Below are 23,733 nucleotides of genomic sequence, written 5' to 3' on the forward strand. Positions count from 1 at the left end.
GCGTTAATCCACAGCTCTCCTGTGCCTTGCCCATGGAAGCGGACACTTTTAAACCAAAGTTTTTCAAGTGTCCTCACGCTGCCCCACAGAAGAGGCATGAGAATATCCTCATTGGAACCTACAGAGCAGTAGAGAGCCAGGGGAGCAGTCTGGCTTGGGAACTCCTTCCTGATCCCACAGAGCTCTTTTGCAGGGTAACTAGCCCATGTTTTGGTCTGGGTTGTAGTTCTCTTCAGTGCCAGTGCAGACCAGCTCCCAAATTTCCACAATGAAAAAGAAACTGCAGCTTGTGTGGACATGACTGTCAGCATTTTGTGGTGTCTCATTCATGCTAGAGGCATCAGTCCCAAGGGAATCAGAGTGGAGCTGGCATTTCCCTGCCTGGAAGGGAAGGGAGCAGCCCCTGGTCAGAGCTGCACTCTGGGTGACTGCAGTAATGAGGTTCTGCAGCCCATAACTTTTCACTGTGCATTTCCTCCCTAAGGAGTCACAGGCTGGTTTATTGAAATCACACACAAATAGGTCTCAGTGCACTTCTTGGCTGTAGACATTGGGGAAAAAAACACCCCTCAGATAATTGTGAAATGCTCTTGTGGAACAGAAGTGTGGGCTTTATTCCTGGCCGTGGGACCAGCTGGAAGACTGACTTCAAAGGAATCTTTTAACCTGTTTGTGTTCCAGTTCCAGGAGAGGGACAGTCACCTGCTCTGTGCTCCTGTCACGCCAGGGCTGAGCTCCTTCTGGGAGCAAGGCTGGCCAAACCCCGTGTGCCCTCCCACCCTGCTCCCTGCTTCAGCTCCAGTGGCAGCCAGGACCAGACCTTTACCAGCACCCTTATGCACAAAACAAGCAGGTATTTTTATTGTTGTTATGACTGCAGCTGGTTGACAGAAATCCCATAAAGCCTGAGGTAGTAAAAAATAATAAAAACATTTAAGGTTACAAGAAAGTTACTTTGATGCCGAGTGCCAAGTTGGCAGGGCCAAAAGTGACTCGTGGCAAACGCCAACACTGCTCCTGCTCCCTCCATTCATGGAGAGGCTTGGGTCACTCTGCACAAACCCCCTGGCCCTGACACCACCTCAGCTCACCCCTTCCCAGAGAAATCCTCAGCCAAGCCTTCCTCCACTCAAATCAGGCTACTTCAGTAGCTGTACAAGTGGCTCTGGGCTGCGCTGCCCAACTCCAATTCAGAAACTGCACTTGATGAGGCAAAAGATTCTTTGCCAGCACCTCATCCTCTGCACCCTCTGCCCATGTAATGGCTGTATTTGATCATTTCATGGAAGCCAAGCTCCTAATTTTTAAACTGCTGCTCTGCAAGATATCATTAACTTTGATCTGCAGTTATGGCTCATCTTGGAATGTTCTGTCATAGCATGTGATGTATTATGAAAGTCAGCATTTTTCTCAGGCAATAAAATTGCCTTTCAGAAAATCTATGATGGAGAGATTTATTTAAACAAATATGTAAAGTTTAGTTTATTTTAATTTTATGACTCCTCTGGATGGCAGGACAGCTGTATTGGCTGCATGACATATTTTTTAGAGTAAGAAATATATAGCCATCTGTTCAGCTCATAACATTGTGTTAATAGGTATCTCAAATTTCAACTCGAGAAATCAACATTTTAATAAATAACATAACAGCAAGAAACTTGGGTTAACTGATGGAGACCTTGCTGTAGTAGTAGTAGTGCATCTGTTTGAGTTACTCATTACAGAAATATTCAGGTACAAAGTACTTGGCTAAATGGGACCTTTAGCTGAAAAGCATTAAAAGCCTGCATTTCCTGGAAGCTTGTGGCTAAGACTAAAAAAAAAAGACCAAAAAGACTAAAAAAGGCAAAAAGATTTCCAGGTTTGTGTTGATGCTTGGATACATTTTAGAGAGATGAGAGACCTTTAGTAGCCATTTACTCACCCAAGCTTCATAAACTCCTCCTGCGGTCTTGGTGGGCCAGAGATGATGCTTTAGAGAACTTCAGACCCAGCTGGATTTGGAGTTCAGGCCCCTAACTGTAGAGAAAGGAAAAAAGCACTTGCAAAACACGAGTTAAGAGCACCATTAAATTAATCCCAAAATTGTGCAGCCCCTGTAGGACATTTTCCTGCTGAAGTGGTCCCAGCACAGACAAGAGTCAGCTCTGAGTTTGTTCTGAAAGATGAGTTAGCACTGGGGGAGTGCACTGGGGAACCGTGCACAGGTAAGCATGGAACAACAAAATAAAAGTGTGGTTTGGGGTTTTTTCTCAAAAGGCTCTTCTTGGTGCATGGTAAAAAGAAGTGCAAAGAGCTGTAACTCCAGGTCTTTGGTTGCCAAGATGAAGAAAATGTCACTCTCAAGCAGATGGTGCTGCTGATGCAGAAGGTCAGAGACTTGGAAATTCATTTAAACAACCCAAAACAAAAGCAAGTGAATGGTAGAGACAGTCAGTTATTATGTTTGAAAATCAAAAAGAGGTTTGAGGAAGCACAGCAGAAAATGAAAGCCAGTTTTTCCTTAGATTAGCTGCAGAAAATATATTTGGCTTCCTAATAAGAACTCGAGGGAATCATAAGCCACCAAAATAAATCCTGGTCAGATCCTTGGACTGACAGGCGCAGATCTCACCTGAGTATGGGGAACCACAGAGGACACAGCATCACCATAATGAATGGTCTTCACACCAGGTTTCATTGCAGGGATGCATTCCAGTTCCCCACCAACCACCTGGGTGCTGGAGGGGCTGAGCGCCCTGGCTGGTGCTGTTCCTGGCCCAAGATTTAATCTGAGCACTGGGAAGAGCACAGAGCAGCTGACATCTTCCTCTGCCATCCCCAGACAACTTCCAACTCCGGCTCAGCAGACTGGTGAATTCCAGTCCTTTGTGGCTAGCACAGGTCAGATGTGACACCGGAGAAGTCACAAGAATATGGCTTTATGATTTCATAAAGTACCTTCACAGGAACTAATTAGGGGGTAAGTTATTAACGGAGAAACCACCAAGTTATGAATGAACTGTCAGTTGCTGTGCCAAGGAGCTTGCATCAGCAATTACAGCCCTAAATGTTCTGGGTAAAAGCACACTTAATAGGACCCTTTCAGGGGCTGTGCAGTCCCTGTCACAGGAACAATTTAGTGGTTCCTTTGTCTGTGCCAGCCACAGAAGGGCCTGGAAGATCCGTGATCTCTATTCAACTTCTGTGACATAAATTTGCACCCATCTTTGCTATTCATTAACCACTTCCCTCCCCTCCCCCAACTTTTTAGCTCTTATGCCTGGGGAGAAAATGTGATTCAAACATATTTTGGAACAGCAAGATCTCCCTGAGTTTGCAGAGAGCCCAATAATGTGCTTGTGACTGTAAACTGCCCTGTTCACATTGATCAGTACCTTCGCTGGTCTCACAACCACAGAACCCATCATTTTTCAGCAATATACCAAAGCTGATTGAATTTTTTATGTGGGCTGTCCCAGAGACACAGGACTTTACACTTTGTTTCTGTACTCTGCTGCAATCTCCCAGCAGCAGTTCCTATTTCAGTGGTTTTCCTGGAAGCAGGAATCTGTGGGATTGTGGTCCATCACTCCCACTCCCTCCATTCAGTCAGGCAGCTGCAGAACTCACCTCTGGCACAGCCCCTGGTGATGTGGCCACACAGAGGTGACACCAGGAGCCCACAGCAAAGTGACAGCTCCTGGCACCCACACCCTGCCTCTGGATCTCCAGATTTCCTCAGAAATGGGTATTCCCACATGACAACCTGCCAGCCCATCTATCTGCAGGAGGCAAAACCAAGCAGTTCTCTCCTTATCCCTAGAACAGCTTGTCAAAATCCAAGCAGCTTTTAACAGCTGCACAGTAAAACACAAGCATCCACAAGCTTCTGCAAACACACAGCTCCAAACAGAAATAATTCCCACACAAATAGCCTGCTATAGCTCAGCAGCACACACAGAGTTTGAAAACTCCTGCAGACAGAAAGAGACGTGGCATCTGACTGGAAAGAACAACTTTCTATCTTGGTTTTAAAATGGAGTTGAAAAAAAAATTATCTTCCATTTTTATCTGTTCCTTATTAAGAATCACATCAAAAAAAGAAATATTCATCTTAAAGTTTCCTACATAAGAAACTGGCTGTTGGTACAGTACTTCCTATGTGTTAGTATTCAAGTACTTCCAGATTATGATTAAAATATTATGAGCTGCTTTTATGAGAGCTGAAGTCATGTAAGGAGATTTATATAAGCTATTGCAACCTTCCTATCAACTGCAACTTTGCTTAAGGCTACTGTTTATGCTTTCAGAAAATACTGGAGATATCCAAGGTCTAAGGCACCAGAAAAAAGGAAAAGGAGACAAGCATCTGTCATGCTACATGGAAAATGAATCCTTCTGGCAACTCCTGCCCAGCCCTAGATTAATATGGATTTACAATTAACATCATCAGTGAATCAAGCAGCGTTGTAATTGTTTTTGCAGCTATTCCAAAACTTTCTTCTGCACAGACATAATCTAATTCTAACTTAGTGAGACAGAACAGCTTGACACATTTGTTATCTAAAGACCACTTCAGCCAAGGAACATAATGAAAAAGCATGGGAACTTGACTCAGAAGCAAAGGCTCTTCTTTAATATTGGTTCTAAAAATAAAAAAGCCTCTCCCCCTTACAACTCTCATTATTTCTGATTCTTGAAGGTCTAATTTTGCCCCAAGGACTGCTTCAAAAATACATTCTCTTTGATAGGATTGCTTAATACTGCTCAGTCAAGTGGGATTAGAGCCTTCTGAGGAAAAGAACATATTTCTTATTCATTTTCTTGACTAATTAGTAAAGATTACTTTGGGAAACCTTAGCTGTAGATGTATCAGTCACCTCTTCTTCCCAGTGGGGATTAAAAAGCAGCGGGCTCTTGCCCAAGAGCAGTGACAGGCAGGTCTGTGACACCAGAGCCAGTGCTGGGGCTGCAGTCCTGCAGCAGCCACCAAGGGGGACCGACCAAGCTGAACCCCCTCTGGAACCCTGCCTCCAGGGAGAGCTGAGAGAACTCTCATCTTATGCACCAGCTGAGGGTGGGGAAGATCTCTGGGACCACAGTTCTGGAAGTAAAGTGCCAGGAAGATGAGCTGGGAAGAGCAGACACGATGGCAGGATCAGTTTCATGTCCTTTCTCCTCTGTGCTGTGGCTGGACACAGCTCGTTTGTGAGAATTAATAACATTAATCATATTCCTCCAAGTTTCTTTCCTTAAACTCAGTGAATTTGTACAGACACACAGAGTAAATACAAAGAATGTGCCTGACTTTGTTCAGCTATGAAGTCCAAGAAGCAAACAAGGACTGTCACTTTGCGTGGTGCTGGGTTTTCACTGTGTAGTGCACCATCAACACATTCAGGTACTGACACTTAAAATAAATTCTGATAAGGCTGAGACAAGACAAAATCAGACCCAGGGATCTGAGTCTGAAGTTCTCATTAAACCAAAAGCAGGATTGTTGTCTACATTTATGCTAAATAATGACTCAGCCCTTAAAAATCCTTGATGTTTACTTACATTTGTGAATTTTTATTTTATATACCTGGCTGTGTTTAGAGTTCTATATATAAGAATAGAATAATATTATAACATTATACAAGATGTAACATTATAATATAATATAATATGATATATAATATAATATAATATACATATAACATTATACAAGAATAAGACCTGGCCATTGCATTTCCTAAAGTTGATTTGCTGGAGTGTTTTTGTAATCCAGTAGGTAAAACTGTCAGGGCATGAGGCAGAAAAACAGGCCTTAGGAAAAAAGCATGAACTTGCCAGCCTGAGGAGAAAGGGGTTTTTCCTGTTCCTCAGCACCACTGCCCTCCAGCTGAGCTGGGACAGCCACCCTGCAAAGAGCCACCTCAGATGTTTGGTGGAGCCACAGGGCTACAGAAGGTCTCCTGACTTCTTTGGAAGGCTGTAGCTCTAGAATTTATTCTCTCACTTTCTGGTCTAACTGTGGAAACTGTGGATGTCAGAGAGATGCTCAGAATTAAGAATACAACACAGATCCTGCACGAGGCATTAATTTTTTTTTCTTTTTTCCTTGAGAGAGAAAAGTGTTCTAGAACAAAATCCCCAATTTTGTGGCACACTTTCACTCTGAATTTCTGAAGAAAGAAGGATTCCTTCCTTTGTCTAAGTGTGTGGTCATTAGAAACACACACAGTGGTCTTTTCTGTGTAGAGCCATATGCACCAATCGAGGTAACAACAGGACAACATGCTGGGAATTGTCACTTCCTCATGCCCACAGAGCATTTTTCACTTGCTGGCAGAGGTCAATAGATGCCAAAAAGAAAGAAAAAGAAAGGAAAAAAAAAAAAAAGAAAAAAGAAAAAAGAAAAAAGAAGAAGAACCAAAAAGAATGCAGGAACGCCATTCTTGTAGCACTGCCAGAGCTTCCACTTAGACAAGAGCAGCTGGGGCTGGGTCTAACACAGCAGGTGATGAAATCCATTTCTCTTCACTTGACAAAACGGGACCTGATCATAGGATTTAACTGCTTGCTTCTCTTTCTTGAAGTTATGTCCTAAAAATAATCGTCTCTGAGCTTGACAGCATTAGCGATATTAATTCTGCCTGACAGTATTTTGGGACTTTTGCAAAGACCCCTCAACCAGAGCTGAGCTGTAAAAAAATCCTCTTTTTCCCTAAATGTAGCAAAATGCGATGTGTTGCCATGTCCACCAACTGCAGACATGATTTTTCAACAGCTCCAGGGATTGATGTAACACAGCTGTAACCATGAAGCTTCTGGGAAGCACAAAAGGACTTCTGGGACTCTGCAAGCCTCCCCGACACTTCCAGAGAGGGGTTCTATGTCCAGATTTCTCTCTCAGGGCTAAAACCACCACATCAGGCAGCAAGGATTCTGTGAAGAGCTTCCAAGCCTGCAAGATTGCAATGTAGCATTTTACCTTCCCCCAGAAGATCAGAGGGAGTCTGAAGAGGCTGCTGTGCAAACCCTTCACCAACACATCTGCACAAAGCAAAAGAGCATCCCCCAGGGCCAGTGGAGGAAATGCCACAGCTCGGGGTGTGTGATGTCCCTGCAGGAGCCAGCAGCAGTGGGAACTGGCACCTTTGGCTCTGCTGGGTTGCACACTCCCCGTGGATGTTGTGAATGGCTCCAGGTTCGCTGCTCTGGAAGCACAGCCGGCATCTCTGGAGCTTCTGTGCCCAGGAAGGGGCAGCCCCTGCTCCTTGCCACAGGCTGCTGGGGAGTTTTGCAGGCTGCTGGTCCCTGTGTGTGGATGAACCAGGCTGGGGCAGGAGGAAAGGGCAAGGTTTTTGCTGGACATCCTGTGAAACTCACAAGGAGTTAAATGTTAGAAGATGTGGATGCTCATAGGAGGCCTGGGCCTGAAGAAACAATCTAGAGGGCTGTGAACAAACAAAAGCCTAGTTCTTCAATTCCATTTGGGCAGCCAATTCCTACCTGTATTGGCAGGCACTAGGCCTTTAAGGACGTAGGACAGCAGTTCAGATTTCATCAGACCAGTGACCACCCCAGTCCTACTGCCTCAAGCTCCTGCTGGACTCTGCCTTGAAGGCAGACATTAGGGAATGCCTGACACTGGCAGTGAAGTGGGCATATCTGAAAAGCCCAAGAAAATTAGCCATGGTCTGGATGGAAACATGGTGACAGAGTAATGAAAGGAAATAATTTTATTGCTAGAGACATGGTTCAATGCCTAAACTTCAGAATGTACTTCATTTCAGAAGTCATAAGCAGTCATAAGAGAATAACTAAACCAATCAAAACCTTTTCAAAATGTTTCACTGATAATAATGTAACTGTCTGGTTCCTTGCTACAACCAGAAACAGATGTAAATAAGAATAGAAATATGATGAATTGTTAATACAAAATTAAGTTAAAACAGTAACTAAACCCAAATCTCTATATAGCAATGTACATTTGGTTATTAATCTTGCTGGGACAACATTCTGGTTAGGAGGCAGTTAAACTTTTGTATTTTGAATTTGATCTTGTCATGAAATGAATTTGAAAATTCTGTAGGTGGTATCTATTAAAAAAACTTCCAGTCTGAAGCACATGCTTAGCACAGGACAAATGTTCTACATTGATATGCGTGAAAGATTTTGCCTCAAAGATTTTCCTTCAATCAGAACACTTTAATAAGCACATGTTCTCTATGCCCCCGTTGGGAAGAGGTCCTGTGGTCAGGTAGAGCACTCTGGGCAGTTTCACAGCAAAATGGTTGAAGTGCATCACAACAAACTGTCACGCTCTCGGAAAAAGCAGCTCTGCCATGGTGTGCTCTGAATCACAGGCAGGCCTCAAATGGTCTCCAGATGCCAAGACACCAGTTCAGATGTCCCATCTGTCCCAATGTCTACTGCATTTCTTCAGAAATTTGGGCACATTTAAAAAAAGGGTTTTTTTGGTGCGTCTCTTTTCCCTCTCACCCTCCTCCGCCAACATCACATCCTTTAGGATGTTAACCCTCCAAATGGCTTTGGGGGCAGCTTTTGCAGAGGAGTCCCACTTTGGATGCTGTTCTGAGTCACCACAGTAAAAGAAATAGTCTTTTCTTCTCCTCACACAGTAGTGTGCTCTCCTAATTTTGCAACACAGAACTCCTGATCCACATACATCCCTAATACAGCCCTTCTGAAGTGAATGAAATTACTTCAAGAACTGTTTTGGTTGTTGATTTTAACACTAAAAAAACAGTGCCTCATCCAGTGAGAAAGTAGAAACTTAACACAAACCTCAGCGTGTTAGACAGCCTCGTCACCACAGCTCTCTGTTTGCTTTTGAATGGGTTTATTATCCACATCCGTTACTTCTAAATCTGGATATTGCATTTGTTACGCAAAAAAAGAGAATTAGCTTAACTGCTCGAGACAGGGAGTGCTGAGACAGCTGAGTTCCAGCAGATGTTAACAGCCCAACTGCCCTCATTTAAAGAGATATTCAGACCTCTAATAAAATGTTGGTTTTTAAAGGTTTCCTCTCCTAAAGTACACGTAACTACCATGTACCATTGCCATCTAGTGGAAAGGTAAGTAAGGACACAGGTTCTCTTCACTTCCTAGCTACCCGTGATGATCTCTGAAGATTATTTTAGCTATTCTGGAAAAGCTCTAGGAAGTGTATTGTTGGAGTCCACACGTCTCAGTGCCTGCCCTGCTCCCAGGGAAATCAATACCTTTCCATTTTTCTTATCTTCTGGTACGATAAAGAGAAGTGTTTGGTTGCTGTTAGCAATCTACTGAAAAGAGGTTTTTTGTTTGTTTGTTTGTTTGTTTTTTTTTTTTCTGAAACGTGGGAAACGTAGCTTGTTTCCTTATCTTTGATTAAAAGTAACATTAAATACCTTAACAGAAATACAGCATGTTAGTGGATACCCAGGGTCGATGAGGATGTATTTCAGAGACAACTGCTATGACAGGGGAGGTGGTGGAACAGCAGAAATAGAAATAACACTGCTGTAATGCAGCTTCTCCTTGGCTTGTCTAAAAGAATGAAATTAATGCTGCTTTTTGCCATTCAAAGAGTATGGAAGTTTTGGGAAGGCTGGCAGATTAAGCAGTAAATTGAGGAGTTTCTATACAAAAACTCGAGTCAGGCTGGAAGACTTATTTATTGTAGCCATTTGTTTAATGCCTTTACATCTGCTGTAACATTCAAAGAAGTCAGCAGAGCTCAAGTGTTTGACAGCTGCTCTTAAAAAACCCAAGGAGGGTGCACTTTGCTCATCTTCCTCACAGCCTTTAGATAAGGATGAGAAATGTTACACAGACACACTGGAAAGCCTCAAAGGCAAAATACACGATATCTAGTTTTACTAGATTCTTATCATTTACAGTCCACCCTAAAACTCCCACACATTTGTTTCTTAATGTCCCTCATGCTCTGTTAAACCTCACTACAGCAATGTTCCCATAGGAATGTGGCCACTTGCCAGACTCTCTCATGAACATTTCATTAATCTTCTTGGCTCTCATACAAACTACAAAACATTATTTGTTAGTAATTTAACTGTTTTGCTCCCAAATGTGCCAGAAATGTGATCTTTGCTATGCTTTCATTCAAGAATACACAAGGATAATTACAGAGTAAATGAAAAGAGGTTTTTTTTACATTTAGCAACATACTGTGCCAAGAAAGGTGAACTGATTACATCTCGTTTCTGGAATTAATTCTCATGCTATCCTAGATGCCAAATCACTCTCAAATGTTAAAATCTAACTGAAACTTAGCAAAGTACATGTTTAGATACAGTTTTATTTCATTACATTACACAAATATCTCTGACTTCTTTGAATAATTCAGATCATACCACATAATCTATTTATTTCAGAGGATAATTTAACAGAAAATATAATTTCTGTTTTCCAGAAGTCTGGCCTGACCCATGCCCAGTGGTGTTGAGAAAAGACAATTGCTGGCTTTGCAGTAAGGAGGAAGAGTCTTGGAAAGCCTGCAAGGCTTTCAAAGCACACATGACTTGCTAAAGAGTAGGAAAACGATTTAAAGGAGCTTCATCTTCTGCAGAGCAGGGGAATTAATTCTAGACATGCAAATCCACAACTCTTATTTCATAAAATGGGAAATTTCAGAGTGGGATCTGTGGATAAAGCTATCCTCAGGTGCATATTACACTGTTAGGAAATAAGTAAGTTTTATCAGTTTTATGTGGGCTTAAAACCCAAGAGTATCACACAGACAGAAATGCAACTCAAGTGAGAATTATAACATCTTAATTTCCTAAGTTCCATTATCATCATATGTGCACACTCCATGGAGTTTGAATTTTTTTTTTTTTTTTTTTTTTTTAACTAGCTTATAAGAAATACAGTTAATGCCTCAAATCCCATGTTCACTTTTTAGCAAGGGGGCTGTTTTCAATAATGTGCATCCATGGCACTGAATGCAAAGAAATGTGCATCAGCAATGGAGGGGTGAAGAGTAAAGAGAGAATAAGACTACAGCCATTCAAATGGACAGGAACAGAGAATTAAAGGGATGGGGAATGAACAACAGCACTTTTATGGATCTGTTTTCTCTTCTGCCATCTGTAACTGCACACAAGACACCAAAACACTTGGGAGGTATCCAAGCTCAGGATCTTCTAAGGTTTTCCAAGCACATTTTGGATTTAATATTGTTCTGCAGTGTAATGGGCAGAGACATGGAACCACACTCTGCATGGTGTGCAGGCACTAAACTTCAGTCTGTCAGAGCAGACACGTATTTGACCATCCATGAATGAAGCAATGCCCACAGCCTGTTTGCTGAATTTGGATGTTTTTCTCCAAACAATCCTTAGGAGAAAAGAAGAAGGTATTGCAAATTATGTTGCAGGATGTGCTGGGTTGTGGCAAGAAGGGATTGATACAGATCTTTCAATCCTACCTTTAAAATTATAGCAGGAGGATGAGTGAGAGGTTGTCCTGAGTGTGTCCACAGAATGTGAGAGGCTGATGATAGAAGAAACCTTTCAGAGCCTTTCACGTGGTCTGGAGAAAAGCAAGAGGAATGGCATGGTGTTCAAGAACAGTTTGGAAAGAATGGGAGATTGCTGAAACAAGGGCATGATCAGCTGCATGGTTTTGATTGTTTGGATGGTGGGTTCAGCAGCTGCCTTAACCAGGGAGAAGGGACAGCTAGAAAATGAGGAAGGTGGTGAGGAACCAACAGATGAAGGGCGTTGGGGAGCTGGTAATTTTTGAAGGGTTACAGTAGTTAGGAAAAATTAGGTACAAAGGCTCATGCAAGATCTCAGGAGAGTCAGTCAGTCAGGAAATAACCAGTGGCACCCAGGAAAGTAGCTGTGGCTCTCAGATGGTGATGGGAGAGCTGCTGCAGCTCTTCTAGCAGGGGGCTGAGAGCACTCACCTGCAGCACTGCGAGGGTTGAAAGCAGAGACAAGTCCATGTGGTTTCTGTCCATGTGCACCAGCCCAGGGACAAGCACATTTGAAACTTGCCACTTGGAATGAGCACTCCCAGTTTAGATTTCAGCCAGTGGCAAAGCCCAGCCAGAGCAGTGAGATGCCCACACGCAAATTTCGGCAAAGCTGTGCTGCCGCACACTCCTGAAAGCTGCAGGACTAGGAGTCAATAGAGCATAACTGACCTCATTTCTTATTTTGATTTCATAACTAAAAACAACTCCAGGGAACCCTGAGCACAGAGTCTTGCTCAACCCACACCATAATTGGACTGGCTGATTGAACTAGCTGTTTTGCTAAAATTGTGTTCTGATTAAATTGTAAGACCTTTTCTCCAAATGGCAAAGCTCTCCTCCCTGTAATTCCTGAGAGATCTATCTGAGAATTACAATCTAAAGAAGAGAGTGCACGGTGTCAGGCAGCCGCTGTTGTTCCCCTCAGCAAGTTATAAATAAATATAGAATACTTACAGTGCTCTGTACTAGAGAAAGCCAAGATCAAGGCCAAGTGTCACAGTCCTCCCTGAAAATAATTGCAGCATGCAATATAATCCCACATGCTCTAGCAATATGTAGTTTAAATAGAAGTGAACAGCATAGAACTGGATTGTGGGCGGTGGAGTTGTACCAGACCTTGGGAATTTTATGTTAATTAAAAAATGCTGATTAATACAGAATGGTGAGTTTTAATAAGCCAGTAATAAAAGAGAAATTGTGTTTAAATAACAGGTGCGTCTTGATTCCTTGAAACAAATCTTCTGATTTTTAATTGGGGGAATTCACCTAGTAGAAAATTTTTGGCTTAAGAGAGCAGTTTTCTGTTGGTGTTTCATTCCCCATCCCAGAGGTCTGCCTGGGTAACTGAGCCATTGGGAAAGAAGGCTTAGAAGCAGAAGAAGTTAATGGTCTTGACACCAAAATTATGGGGTGAAGTTGTGTCACACTAGAGGAGAGAACAGAGGGTCACAAGACTTCTGGGGTTAAAGTGTTGAAGACCCAGCAGCACAAGATAGCTCAGCTTAAATTCCTGTAAGTGCTCAGAAGGCAAATTACAGGTTTGCTGAGAAATATTCTAATGAAGGTGCTGGGATTGTTGTGCCCAGCAAGATCCATCCTCTTTGTCACATCAGGGTACAAATGATTCTTCCCCCTTCTAGTGGCACAAGTAAACATTCCTTGAGTACAAAGTGAAGGAGAGCCCTGGATCTTTTCCATTTCTGAGCACACACGGTAACAGGAACATCCCGAGGTTTGATGCAGATTTCCTTGTACAAATATCCCCAAAGGAGGGAGAGGTGACTCTGAGAAATTTGTCCATTACTGTCAAATAATCACATAATTCTCTGCACCCTGGTGCAGCTCTATAATGCTTTATAGATTATATGAAGGAGCTTTGTCCAATAGAGGGACATTACTATAAGCACGAAAAGGGAACCTAGACAGGTTTGGTATATCCAACCTCAACCAATGATGGCATAAGAAATCCACTGCAGCAAAAGAAAAATGAAAAGCAAGGTCTAGTTATAAGCAATGGAATTTCAGAAGTTAATGCTCAAAACTTCCAGCTGAGGAATACACACATTCCTGAAATGCAGCATAACAGTTTACAATATCAATAGATAAATCTGTGCCCTAACTCTGCCTCCTACCACCTGGGTAACTTTCTACAATGATTGGGAAGTGCAGAATGCAACAATTCACTGCCACACCACCTTGTCTGGCACAGGAGGACAGTGCTCCCTCCAAGACAGAAAAATCTCTGGGTCTGGACATGGAGCTCTGGCTAAATGAAGCTGAGTCTGCTACGTGCCTTTAATTTCCTTGCCTTGATGAAAGCCTTAATGTCCCCACTTAGGCAAGGAGAATGTGAGTTAGGGCTTTATCAGGACTAACTGGCAGCAGGCAGAGCTGAGGGCAGATCTCCATTAAGTGCTCTAAGCCACTGGAATTAAACTGTGGCACTGCAGTCTGGGATGTAGTGGTCCACATGCAAGTTTTCATCTCAGAGCACCTCAAACTCAGCCTCTTCTAAAACCTGACCTTTTCCCTCCAGCTCTCCTCTTCATGCCCAGGAAACCTGGGCCCTGCCAAAGCACAAACCCAACTTACTATTCACCAGAGAGCTGGTGGCACACAGAGCCCACTCCTGATTAATTGATCACTCTGGGTTAGCTTGTGTCCAGCTGGCCCACCCTCCTGTGTTACATGAGCATGCTGCAAACTATTAAGTGATCACAGGAAGACACATTCCTCTCTCTTCTCCCTTCAGCCTCTCTGCTTTTATTCTGTGCCTGTTTCTTTAGATACCCGGTGCAGCCATCCCACCCCACGACAATCTCTGAGTGCCTGCTTCCCATCTGCAGTCAGAATCCCTAAAGTGCCATGAGGAAAGTTTAGTGATAAATAAGATTCAAGCTTTGATTTCTGTCAGGATTAGAGAGAAGTGGTTTTGTTTCCTTGGTTTTATTTTGCTTCTTTTGAACTTGTGTAAATATAATTAGTATCACTTCTGTTTTGACAGTACTCTAAGTAGTAGCTCAGATTACCCACCCTGCAATTTAAATTTGAGGAGTTTATTTGATTTTAATATTGATTTATAAAGAGAAGGCACAATGACCAAATTAGAAATACTGATAAGTATACTGACCAAATCTTTACATTTTGTCCTAAAAAAGAAAGGAAAAAATCCCAGGCAGCAAAATTAGGAAAATCGCAATGAGAAGTGCCACCTTAAGACTGTACTTCTATTGAAATTCTAACCACCACAAATTTGTTTTCCATTTATCTGAATCAAGACTGGAAATATTTTCCCAATGCACTAGAATTCTGAATTTCTTTTTTTTTTTTTCCGTTCTTACAGTTTGCAAAGCAAACAACCCAACTAGATTAATTCCAATACTTTAACAGTCTGTCAAATACAGCAGTTCTGTCACTTACCTTTCAGGCTACTGCATCCATAGGAATCTTTTTTTTTTTTTTTTTTTTTTTTTTTTTTTTTGGTAGCATTATCTCACAAAAATACACATGTAAGTTTAGCACAAACCATAAAAATGTGTTGTACACTTCAGCTAATCTAGTATCTTTCATTTCTAAGGAGGATTTGGGTGGAGGCCAAGTTAATTAAAACCAGAATAGAAATGGGTTCTATTCACATGAGTCATATACCTCTGACTCACAATAGTGCAGCTAATGGGTTAATTTGAACTGATAACAGAAAAAAATAAGCTGGAGGTTATGACTGTTTGGAGTGAGTGCTGGTTCCAGACAGTAGATCCACAAGGTTTTTATGCCATTGAGAACACAGAACTGCTCTAATGATATCCTTTCTGTCTATTCGAGTGCTGTAACAAACAGTTCAGAAAGATCTGGAGGTACAGAAGGCTCAGAAACGCAGGACCTACGCCTTCAAAGCTCTATTATTGTAACAATACGCACATGGAAGTGTTTAAGTGACTGTCACAGAGAGGGAAGTCTCAGCCACATGCAAGCAGCTTGTAATGCTGGCAAGAGGCTGATGGCCCTGCAGCACTTCAAGGGGAAGGATTCCTCCCCCAGTCACCTTGGAAATCCACACACTTACTCACCTCTCCACCACTGAAATGTGGGAATCTTCTAAGCTAACAGCCTTCCTATCTCCTCTGGTCCCTGTGCCCCCAGGGACTGGCACCCACCCCAGCCTCACTGGTCCCTTTTTAGCTCTTTGTTTTATACCACAATTTAAAGGCAGAAAGCTCTTTGTTTTATACTACAATTTAAAGGCAGAAAGGTACAGAAAAGGGCACTGGGTCCCTAATCCACACATAATTGTTCCTATCACCAGAAGGAGAAGTTCACAGCTCTTCTCCTCCTGCATTCCTGCAGACTGTGAGCCTTTCAAGACGAGTACTTCATCACCATTCCTGTATTCAGGGTATCATTACATATCTACCATGCAGTGTCCTGGCAGAGAGGACTGAAAGCAGAAGCACAGCAGGAACTTTGCACTGAAACAGAGGCAAGACAGAGGTCAGTCTGTTTTCTCGTCAAAATTATGTTTGGGAATTTTAACACCTTTTGATTGACTGAAATACAGAAGCAGACCTTACAGGAGGCCCAGAAGACAGGTTCATCCCCCAAATCCTTTTCCACTTTTTCAACAGCTTAATCACCAGCTACACTCCCTCTTCTGCTCTCCTACTGTCCCAGGTAATGTGGAGTTACTCTACACACTGACTACAGCTCAGGCATCAACAGTGCCCCTCCAACAATGGTAAAAACACTGTTTCACCTTCATTTCATACTGCAGGATTCTAAAAAGGAGGAGGAGTAACTCCCATGGCTGCAGAAGGGTATTAAAGCCAGATCTTTTGCTTTCTGTGTGAACAGCAATGAGAAGATTGAGGCAGCCAGACCGTGACCTTTGCGTTCTACTGCAATGTTTGAAGAAGAGCAAGCCTACTTGTTCTTCAGGACAAAACCCACAAATTCAGGACAAAAGATCCAAGTGCTCATGGTGGGGGTTGAGAATGTGGATCCTAAGCAAGCAGAATTGCTTCTATCCAGCCCTGAGTAACAGACTAGGATTGAAGACTGGCATTAAAACTCACCCTGTCTTTAGTGCTCCCTGTTGATTAGGCAGCTCTGCTTGGTGGTTTCAGCTTTACAAACGGACCTAAAGATCAAACACCTGCTTCTGGACTCCAGCCAGTAATTCAGTGGCTATAAATGTCGTTCTGGAGCACTTTAGATGCCTATATTTTGGACTGGTTCCAAGCTCCTGCATTAAAGGGTCGCAACAAAAACAAGTTTATAAAAAAATAGATCTCAAAATCTTCCTAAATGCAATTATTTTCTGACACAGACAATATAATTTCAATGTTTTGCTAACATTTTGTGAGATTCAAAATTAACAAAATCGCTCTGCAGAGAATTGCATTTTATCCAGCTGGGATATCCCCACCGAAGTGCTCAGCACCACAAAGTTAAAAGTAAAGGTGTTCTTTGCTACTTTGAGTCAGAGACAGCATTTTCCTGACCTGCTGCTGTTAATCATTTCAAACATATGTTTACATGATTGCTTTTGCCAACCCACGTTCAGCTGTCACCAGCCCCCACAGAATATAATAATAAACACCTTGCACACCCACAAAGGGGTTACTGGAAAAGGGCTGGGTGCATGGAGAGGTCTGGAAGTTTCGAGAACACAAAACACACAGCTCTCCTCATTTTTTGTCAGACAACTCATCCTTCGACCCAACAACAACATGCAGTGTTGATTTTCAGGTGCAGATTTTATTGTGGATCATAACAAAAGGTTTCAGGAAAAGCACAGAAAAAAAATCAGCAAGAGTGTGTCTTTTACTTACAGAGTACATATATTCTGTGAAAGCTACTAACTCTGCAGTTGAAGGCAATGCAGCTTAACTTTAACTAATAATTATTAATTTTGGATACATGTTCAGCAAATTTTGAAAATATTCTTTTTTCTCAGTTAATTTGATACTGAAATTGAGGACCAAATGTTCCAATGACTCTATTATTGTTGCAGCAGGCATGGTATTAAATTGTTAGACAGAAAAGAAAATCTCATTATTGCAGAAACAATGTCAGACAAAATATTTTTAGAATACATTAAATTAGCCCTTGTAAATGTTGAATGACTCAAAACCTCTTTGGAAAAATCCATGGATACTGAGGTATGCCTAATTTTAAAATTTTGGTGGTGCTATGTCAATTTTTCATGTGACAAATCAAAATAAAATACCTTCAGGCAAGCTAATTGTAACTTTTTACAAAGGATTTCTTCAGTCTGTAATTGTACTTTGACTGTGAAGAGAAAGCCCACACTAATTCTTACAATAAAATGACAGAAGCCTACTACAGGTAACAGTGTAAAAATCTTGTAATTGGTCTTCAAGGCACTGTTTTCTCTTTGGACGCTTGGTCATTAATGAAGGTTGTTTTGAGAGGAAAACAAGAATAACAAAAACTAGACCTAAGGCTGGCATCTAGTATATTAAATATCACATACATATTTATCTAATGAAATAAACTTCTAAAAGCCATTCTGCTTTACAACACTGTGGCTTGCAGTAAGGTGTCTGCTAAAATAATCTGAAACATGAATTTAAAACCATACTTCCAGAATAAAAAGTACAAAAGAACACAAATAAAATAAAAAAGAACAAAAGCCAACCAAGTACCCCAATCATCATGGTCTGCTTGAATGCAACCATTCCCCAGCACTGCAATGCTCTGCAAGAGAGGCTCTGGTGATTTCCTGCCACTTGTACAACTCACTGCAGTAGATTAGGACCTTATCCAGCTCCTGCTGGTCCACTTGAATTCCTGAGCCATGGAGCTGCAAGGGCTGCTACCCTCTGTAACATGGAGCTACTCCTGACTAGGAAATGTAAAGAACTGCATATTCTGCAGTTTTCAGCAAATTTAATAGGAAACTTGGTTTGTCTGGACTCCATCAGAAATACAGAGCAATCCAATTCGTGGCTTTACGAGTGTGTCTTGGGTAAAATTATGCAAAGATTCCTTTTTATAGGACTTGTTCTTTATGACAAATAACAGCCAGTCAGCTGAGAAAGAAATCTGAAAGGAGCTGACCTCAAGGTATTAGGATGTTAGGTAATTATTTTCACAACACCTTATTGACACACTACGAAAAACCTGTAGTTCCTCTTTAAAAAAAAACCCAAACAGTAAGTTCTGTGTGGTTAAAAGAGCACACCAGGATCCATCAAGAGGGAAAAGATGCCCATCTCCAGCCACAGAAGAAACCTAGATACCATATTGCTGGATGCACACGAATCAGAACCCACAGAAAATGGTTCTTTTGGGGGTCTCACAATGCCCCAGCAGCAGCAAAGTTCACTGCTTGATTGCTACTCAAGGCAGGCCAAGAATTGGCCACTTTTGGTGGGCTCAGCTGCCTGTGGGCCTTTGTGTGCCACAGCACAAGAGACAGGCACATTGGTCTGGTGGGTGAGATCCCAAAACCACCACGAGATCCTCAGGCAGGGCCTTGGATTTTCCCTACTCGGCTTTAGGATCCGAAGTGCTGAGACAGCAGGCTCCCTCTGGGACCCGGAGAGGAACTGGCCTCTCCAGGTGGCTGCTCATGTCTCACGTGAGCTAAATCAATCGATTTGGGTCCATTTAATCATTTTAGGTAATTATAAATAAACCTGGGTTTGGCTAAAATTTAAACAACTTCTATCTCTATATAAAGAGTGGGGAGAGTTCTGCTCTCAGCAGTGTGTCAGGGGGCACTGCTGTGTATCAAGAATAAAAGAAACGTAGGTGTGGCAGAATTTGGCCTAGATAACTTTTCTCTTCCCTGGAGGAAAGGGCTGGCCTACACCAACTGCTGTAAAGCAAGCTGTCTACAGTAGTATTCTATATTTCTCTTATATTCTGAATCAAAGCAATAAATATTAGATATAATCTCTATATTAGATTTTGTATTTATCTGATAGCTATTTAAATCTACACTGTCAAAAATATAAGCAGTGACCCACTCCTACATGGCAGCATATACTATTTGTGTGTAAGTGTTAAAACTATCACATGGATCTATATTTACATAGGACACTGTTGTTTATATAGCAGATTTTAATTTACATAAATTCTTACCATAGGATAGATAATTGTGGAAAGGTTGGATATTGTTTAAATGCTTCTATGGTTCTGCATAATTGCATTTCAGCATGAGGATTTAATAATTCTGTCTCAGTTTTATGTTTTATAAGGATGGAAATGGAGCCTGACAGATAAATCTCCAATAATGTTATACCAATATAGCACAAGCAATACTTATTTGCAAGCCCAGGCAAAGAAAACTGCTTCAGTGTTCACTTTACCCATATAAATTCTTTAAAGAATGCACTCCTGAAAACAAAGGCTGTCAAAATCTTTCATCACTGTTGAAATGTAGTAAAAGTGTTGCTGAGCATGGTCTGCATAAAAAACATCATTTGTTTTTTAGTTAGCTATTACAATTACTACTAGGTGTGCAAAGGAAGAACTTGCATGTTAAACATTAAAATAAGCTGAAATTGCTCCTGATATATACATGAGAAGTTCTGCCTCAGTTTGCTCAAAAAAAAGTTTGGTTAATTCCTATTGTTTAGCTTCTCAAATACTAAAGCAATAATGAAAATGTTCATTTTCATTGAGGTCAAAATGTCCAGCTATTTCTCCCTGTAAAGGGGAAATAACTGCTGTTTTCTGTACCTCTAATTTCACAACCTCCATTAAAAACACACAGGTAAGAAAATATTTTAATAAAGATATTTAGAGTGCTTCTTACAATCAGATAATTTCTGAGATGGAAAACACCTAGGTATTGTCCTTTGAATTGAATAGTGACTTTCCCTTTGAAAAGTTCATATTATTTCTCAGGAAAATAATTTTGTAGCCCCCCAACAGAAGTCAGTATCACCTTATCACTAAACATCAGCTGGCATTTAGCAAAGACAGAAAATAATTGCTGGAGTTCCCTCTATGCTGATGTTGTACTGGAAAGCTCTACATAAAAGAAAAATAAAAACCCCTGGAAAATGGAAAAATGTAGTGCTTTACATCATGAGTAACACCCAGCTGTTTCTGAGTGACCTTGCCAGCTCTGCCTTTCTCCTGGTGACGAGTCAAGCACTGACAGATCACTTTTCCTTTGACCTAAGCCAGCTCTGCTGTAATTGGATGGCTGTTAACAAGTCTCCTTCCTGCACTAAGCACTCCCAAGATTTCTGAAGAGTTATCAAGGAATTTCAGCCTGAGGAATTTTTTTTCCCGACTGTGTAAACCAGGATCCCAAGAATTTGTGGTTGCAATGGAACACTTTGTTTCAGAAGTGATCCAGGCAGCGTCCACCCGCCTCCTCTGGAAGCATAACTGGTGCTTGGTACAGTCTAAGGGAAGAATCAACTCCCATTTCCCTTTTGTGTCCTTGTTAAAGCTAAAACCAAACAGATAATAGCTCAATTGGTGGAAATTAAATTTTAGAAAAAATCTTTGTAGCCATGTAAAATCACCAAAGAACTTTACACTCTAATGGAATCTTTGCAGATGGGAGTAGTTTTGACCATTTCTAGAAAATGAATCTTAATTTTTTGTGTTGAACATTATGCAGCAACATACATTCATCACAAAATCAACCAAAGGGACAATTCTAAATTCTATTTAGCAATCAATCTAAACTTGCAATCTGATAATCCTGTGGTTAAACTGCCAAAATAAAAACAAGCCATTCTTCTACTTTCTAAAATGAAGTAATAATACAAATATTATAGAAAATATGTATTATACAGGTGTGTCTTCCTGAAAAGTGTTCTTTGCAAAAAAGATCCCTTCCTTCAACAAAAACAAGTGACAAGCTGCAAAGTGTGGTTCTGTGGAATGCTCAATAGCACATATTGAAGCAGAGTATCACATCACTGTAAGTCTGAAGGAATGAGTAGCCACTTCAGTTTGTACCCAAAAAATTAAAGCCTAATAATAGCACTGGAACTATATATTCAGCAGGTTGTTTCTTCTTCTTAGCTGTCATGTGAACAAGTGTATTTAACTCTTTCTCCCCATGCACATTCCTCACAATTAGAATGGAACTGTCTTATCATGGATAGAAAATACTCTTCCCCTTCCCAGATTAAAAAAGTTATATGTAAAAAATAATTAAGTACTCAGTAGAGAATATTCCTATGATTGGCCCCAAAGGCTGATTTGAATCAAACTTACTACTTTTTTTTTCATTGTTGCTTTACCTATTAAAAACAATGTGAAGACAACCAATACATGAATTCTCCCAGAAAATACCCAGATACCTTCCCCCAATCCCTTTTTCTTTATAAGTTACATTAGTTTTAAATCTACTGTGAAAATAGCAGTGCCAGAATAATCAACTAATAACCAAAAATTCTTCAGGTAAATGGTTTTGTTCCTTTTAGGATAGAGATGCAGAGGAATACAAACGGAAGATATGCAAGGTATGATGTTTTCTTTGTTAACACTCCTTTGTGACTCAAATCAATTCTTCACTCCACATTCCTGTATTTGGAAAACAGATTGTACAGTACTCTCAGCGTGGACTTCAAGTCACAATTTACAATATCTAGAAAAAAGACAAGGGAAGACAAATTAGTAACTTCATTAGCTCCAAATGTTTTCCAGAGGAAAAGTGCCTATTCTCTACTCCTTTCCCTTGCTCACATTAATAACCATGAACATTAGATCACAAGGATAGCAAAAAAAGAGTAGAAATATCAGTAAAACACAATTTTCAAACTGGCAACTCAAAACTTGGTGTTTTAACCACTTCTAGTTAGGCATATAAATAGCTATTGCTGCTGCTGATGAAATGTAGCCAAGCTCAGATGCTCCTGAGTCAAAGTGTGGCCAGGACTACACATACTTGTATGACTTCATCTTCAGACAGTTGTGACTGGAAAGAAATGACTTTGAAAAGAAGGCATCAGGCAGTAACCAATGGAACCTTTCTCTTATGTAAGAATTGTAGGACTTGGCACATTCTGGGCTGCAACAACCTTCACTAGGCCTAATTTCAGCAAGATAGCTAGAGGCAAGTTTAATTTTCCAGAGGATCTAAAGAAGCTAGGTATACAAGCGCTCCTTGAACCAACATCTGAAAATTCTTTGAGTTAGCTGACATTCATGGCTGAATCAGTCCTCAGAAACTCAACATCTAAAGTAAAGGATTTATATGAAACAAAAAGCTAATGAATACCTTCTGTTTCAAAGAGCAGTTCTTGAGAAAGTCAATATTATTTCACAAGAAATCTATAAAACAAACTGACAAGTACTACTGCAGCAGTCTACACTAGTGCTTTAGTCAGTCTCAAACAGGGATTCAGAACTGCCCTCAGAAGGAGCAGAGTGGAATCAGAATTGTCCTATCTCTTTCTGCTGAATGCATAGGAACTCAAATTCCTAACTGTGGTTCTTGGAATTGGCCAAAACCTCCAAGTAAGCCCAGTCATCAGAGTTTAGCCATTATATTAATCTACATTAAAGTTTCTCACAGATTGTGAAGGGGTCACATTTAAATAATTAATCCAATAAAACCTATGCATGGTATCCTACTAAAGATATTGAATTTACATCCATGGACAAAGGGTGGAAACACTCAAGGCTAGATTTTATTGTGGGTGTGTGCATGGTCATATAACCAGAGGCAGCATTGATTTGTGGCTCTTTATAAATCTGATGAAAAATGCTTGGTATAAAATGAAGAGGAAATGCCAAAAGCTGCAGGAAGGGTGCATTGCCACCACAACATCCCACTGCAATATGTAATACTGTTTGCATGCAACATTAGAAGTTTCCTCTTTCAGGCCAGCAGCAAGGTGCAGAATTACTTTTTTTCCAAATACAGAACTTCTATTATTAAAGAAGTAACTTTGTTAGGTCTTTGCAAAGACATGACCAAAAAAAAAAATACCACCACCACAATAAAATCCCACAGAAAGGCTCAAAGTAAAAGAAGCACACTCCTAGAGAAAGATGGGTTACTTCCATTGCTACATGGGTTTGACCAACACATGTAACATTTTACTGGTTGCAAGTTTCTAAAAGAGAAACTTGAGTTTGGCTTTGATGTACACATTGCAAGGAGTTCAGAAAAAGCTCGAACTGCAAACGAATTCGTTATAGATTCAGCAAATTAATGTTCCAGCCATTTTTAAAGTAAAAGGTCACAGAAAGCTTTTTAAGACCTTTTCAATTATATTGCAAATAACCCAAATAAACTGTTGACCCCA

At 40.9% G+C, this 23,733-nt stretch overlaps 1 protein-coding gene across 2 annotated transcripts in view; it reads right to left on the reverse strand.

Moving 5' to 3' along the window:
* Positions 1 to 17,216: 17,216 nt before the first annotated feature.
* The window catches only part of PARVA (parvin alpha), a 62,546-nt gene continuing 56,029 nt past the window's right edge, over positions 17,217 to 23,733 (reverse strand). For both annotated transcript variants that reach the window (XM_041485650.1, XM_041485658.1), the window contains exon 13: positions 17,217 to 22,067. In XM_041485650.1, coding sequence (XP_041341584.1) covers positions 21,991 to 22,067 — 77 coding nt within the window. In that variant the 3' untranslated portion in view covers positions 17,217 to 21,990. The remainder of the gene's footprint in view (positions 22,068 to 23,733) is intronic.

Source organism: Pyrgilauda ruficollis, unplaced genomic scaffold (assembly GCF_017590135.1).
Source record: "Pyrgilauda ruficollis isolate IOZ18807 unplaced genomic scaffold, ASM1759013v1 scaffold119, whole genome shotgun sequence".
Classification (NCBI taxonomy): domain Eukaryota; kingdom Metazoa; phylum Chordata; class Aves; order Passeriformes; family Passeridae; genus Pyrgilauda; species Pyrgilauda ruficollis.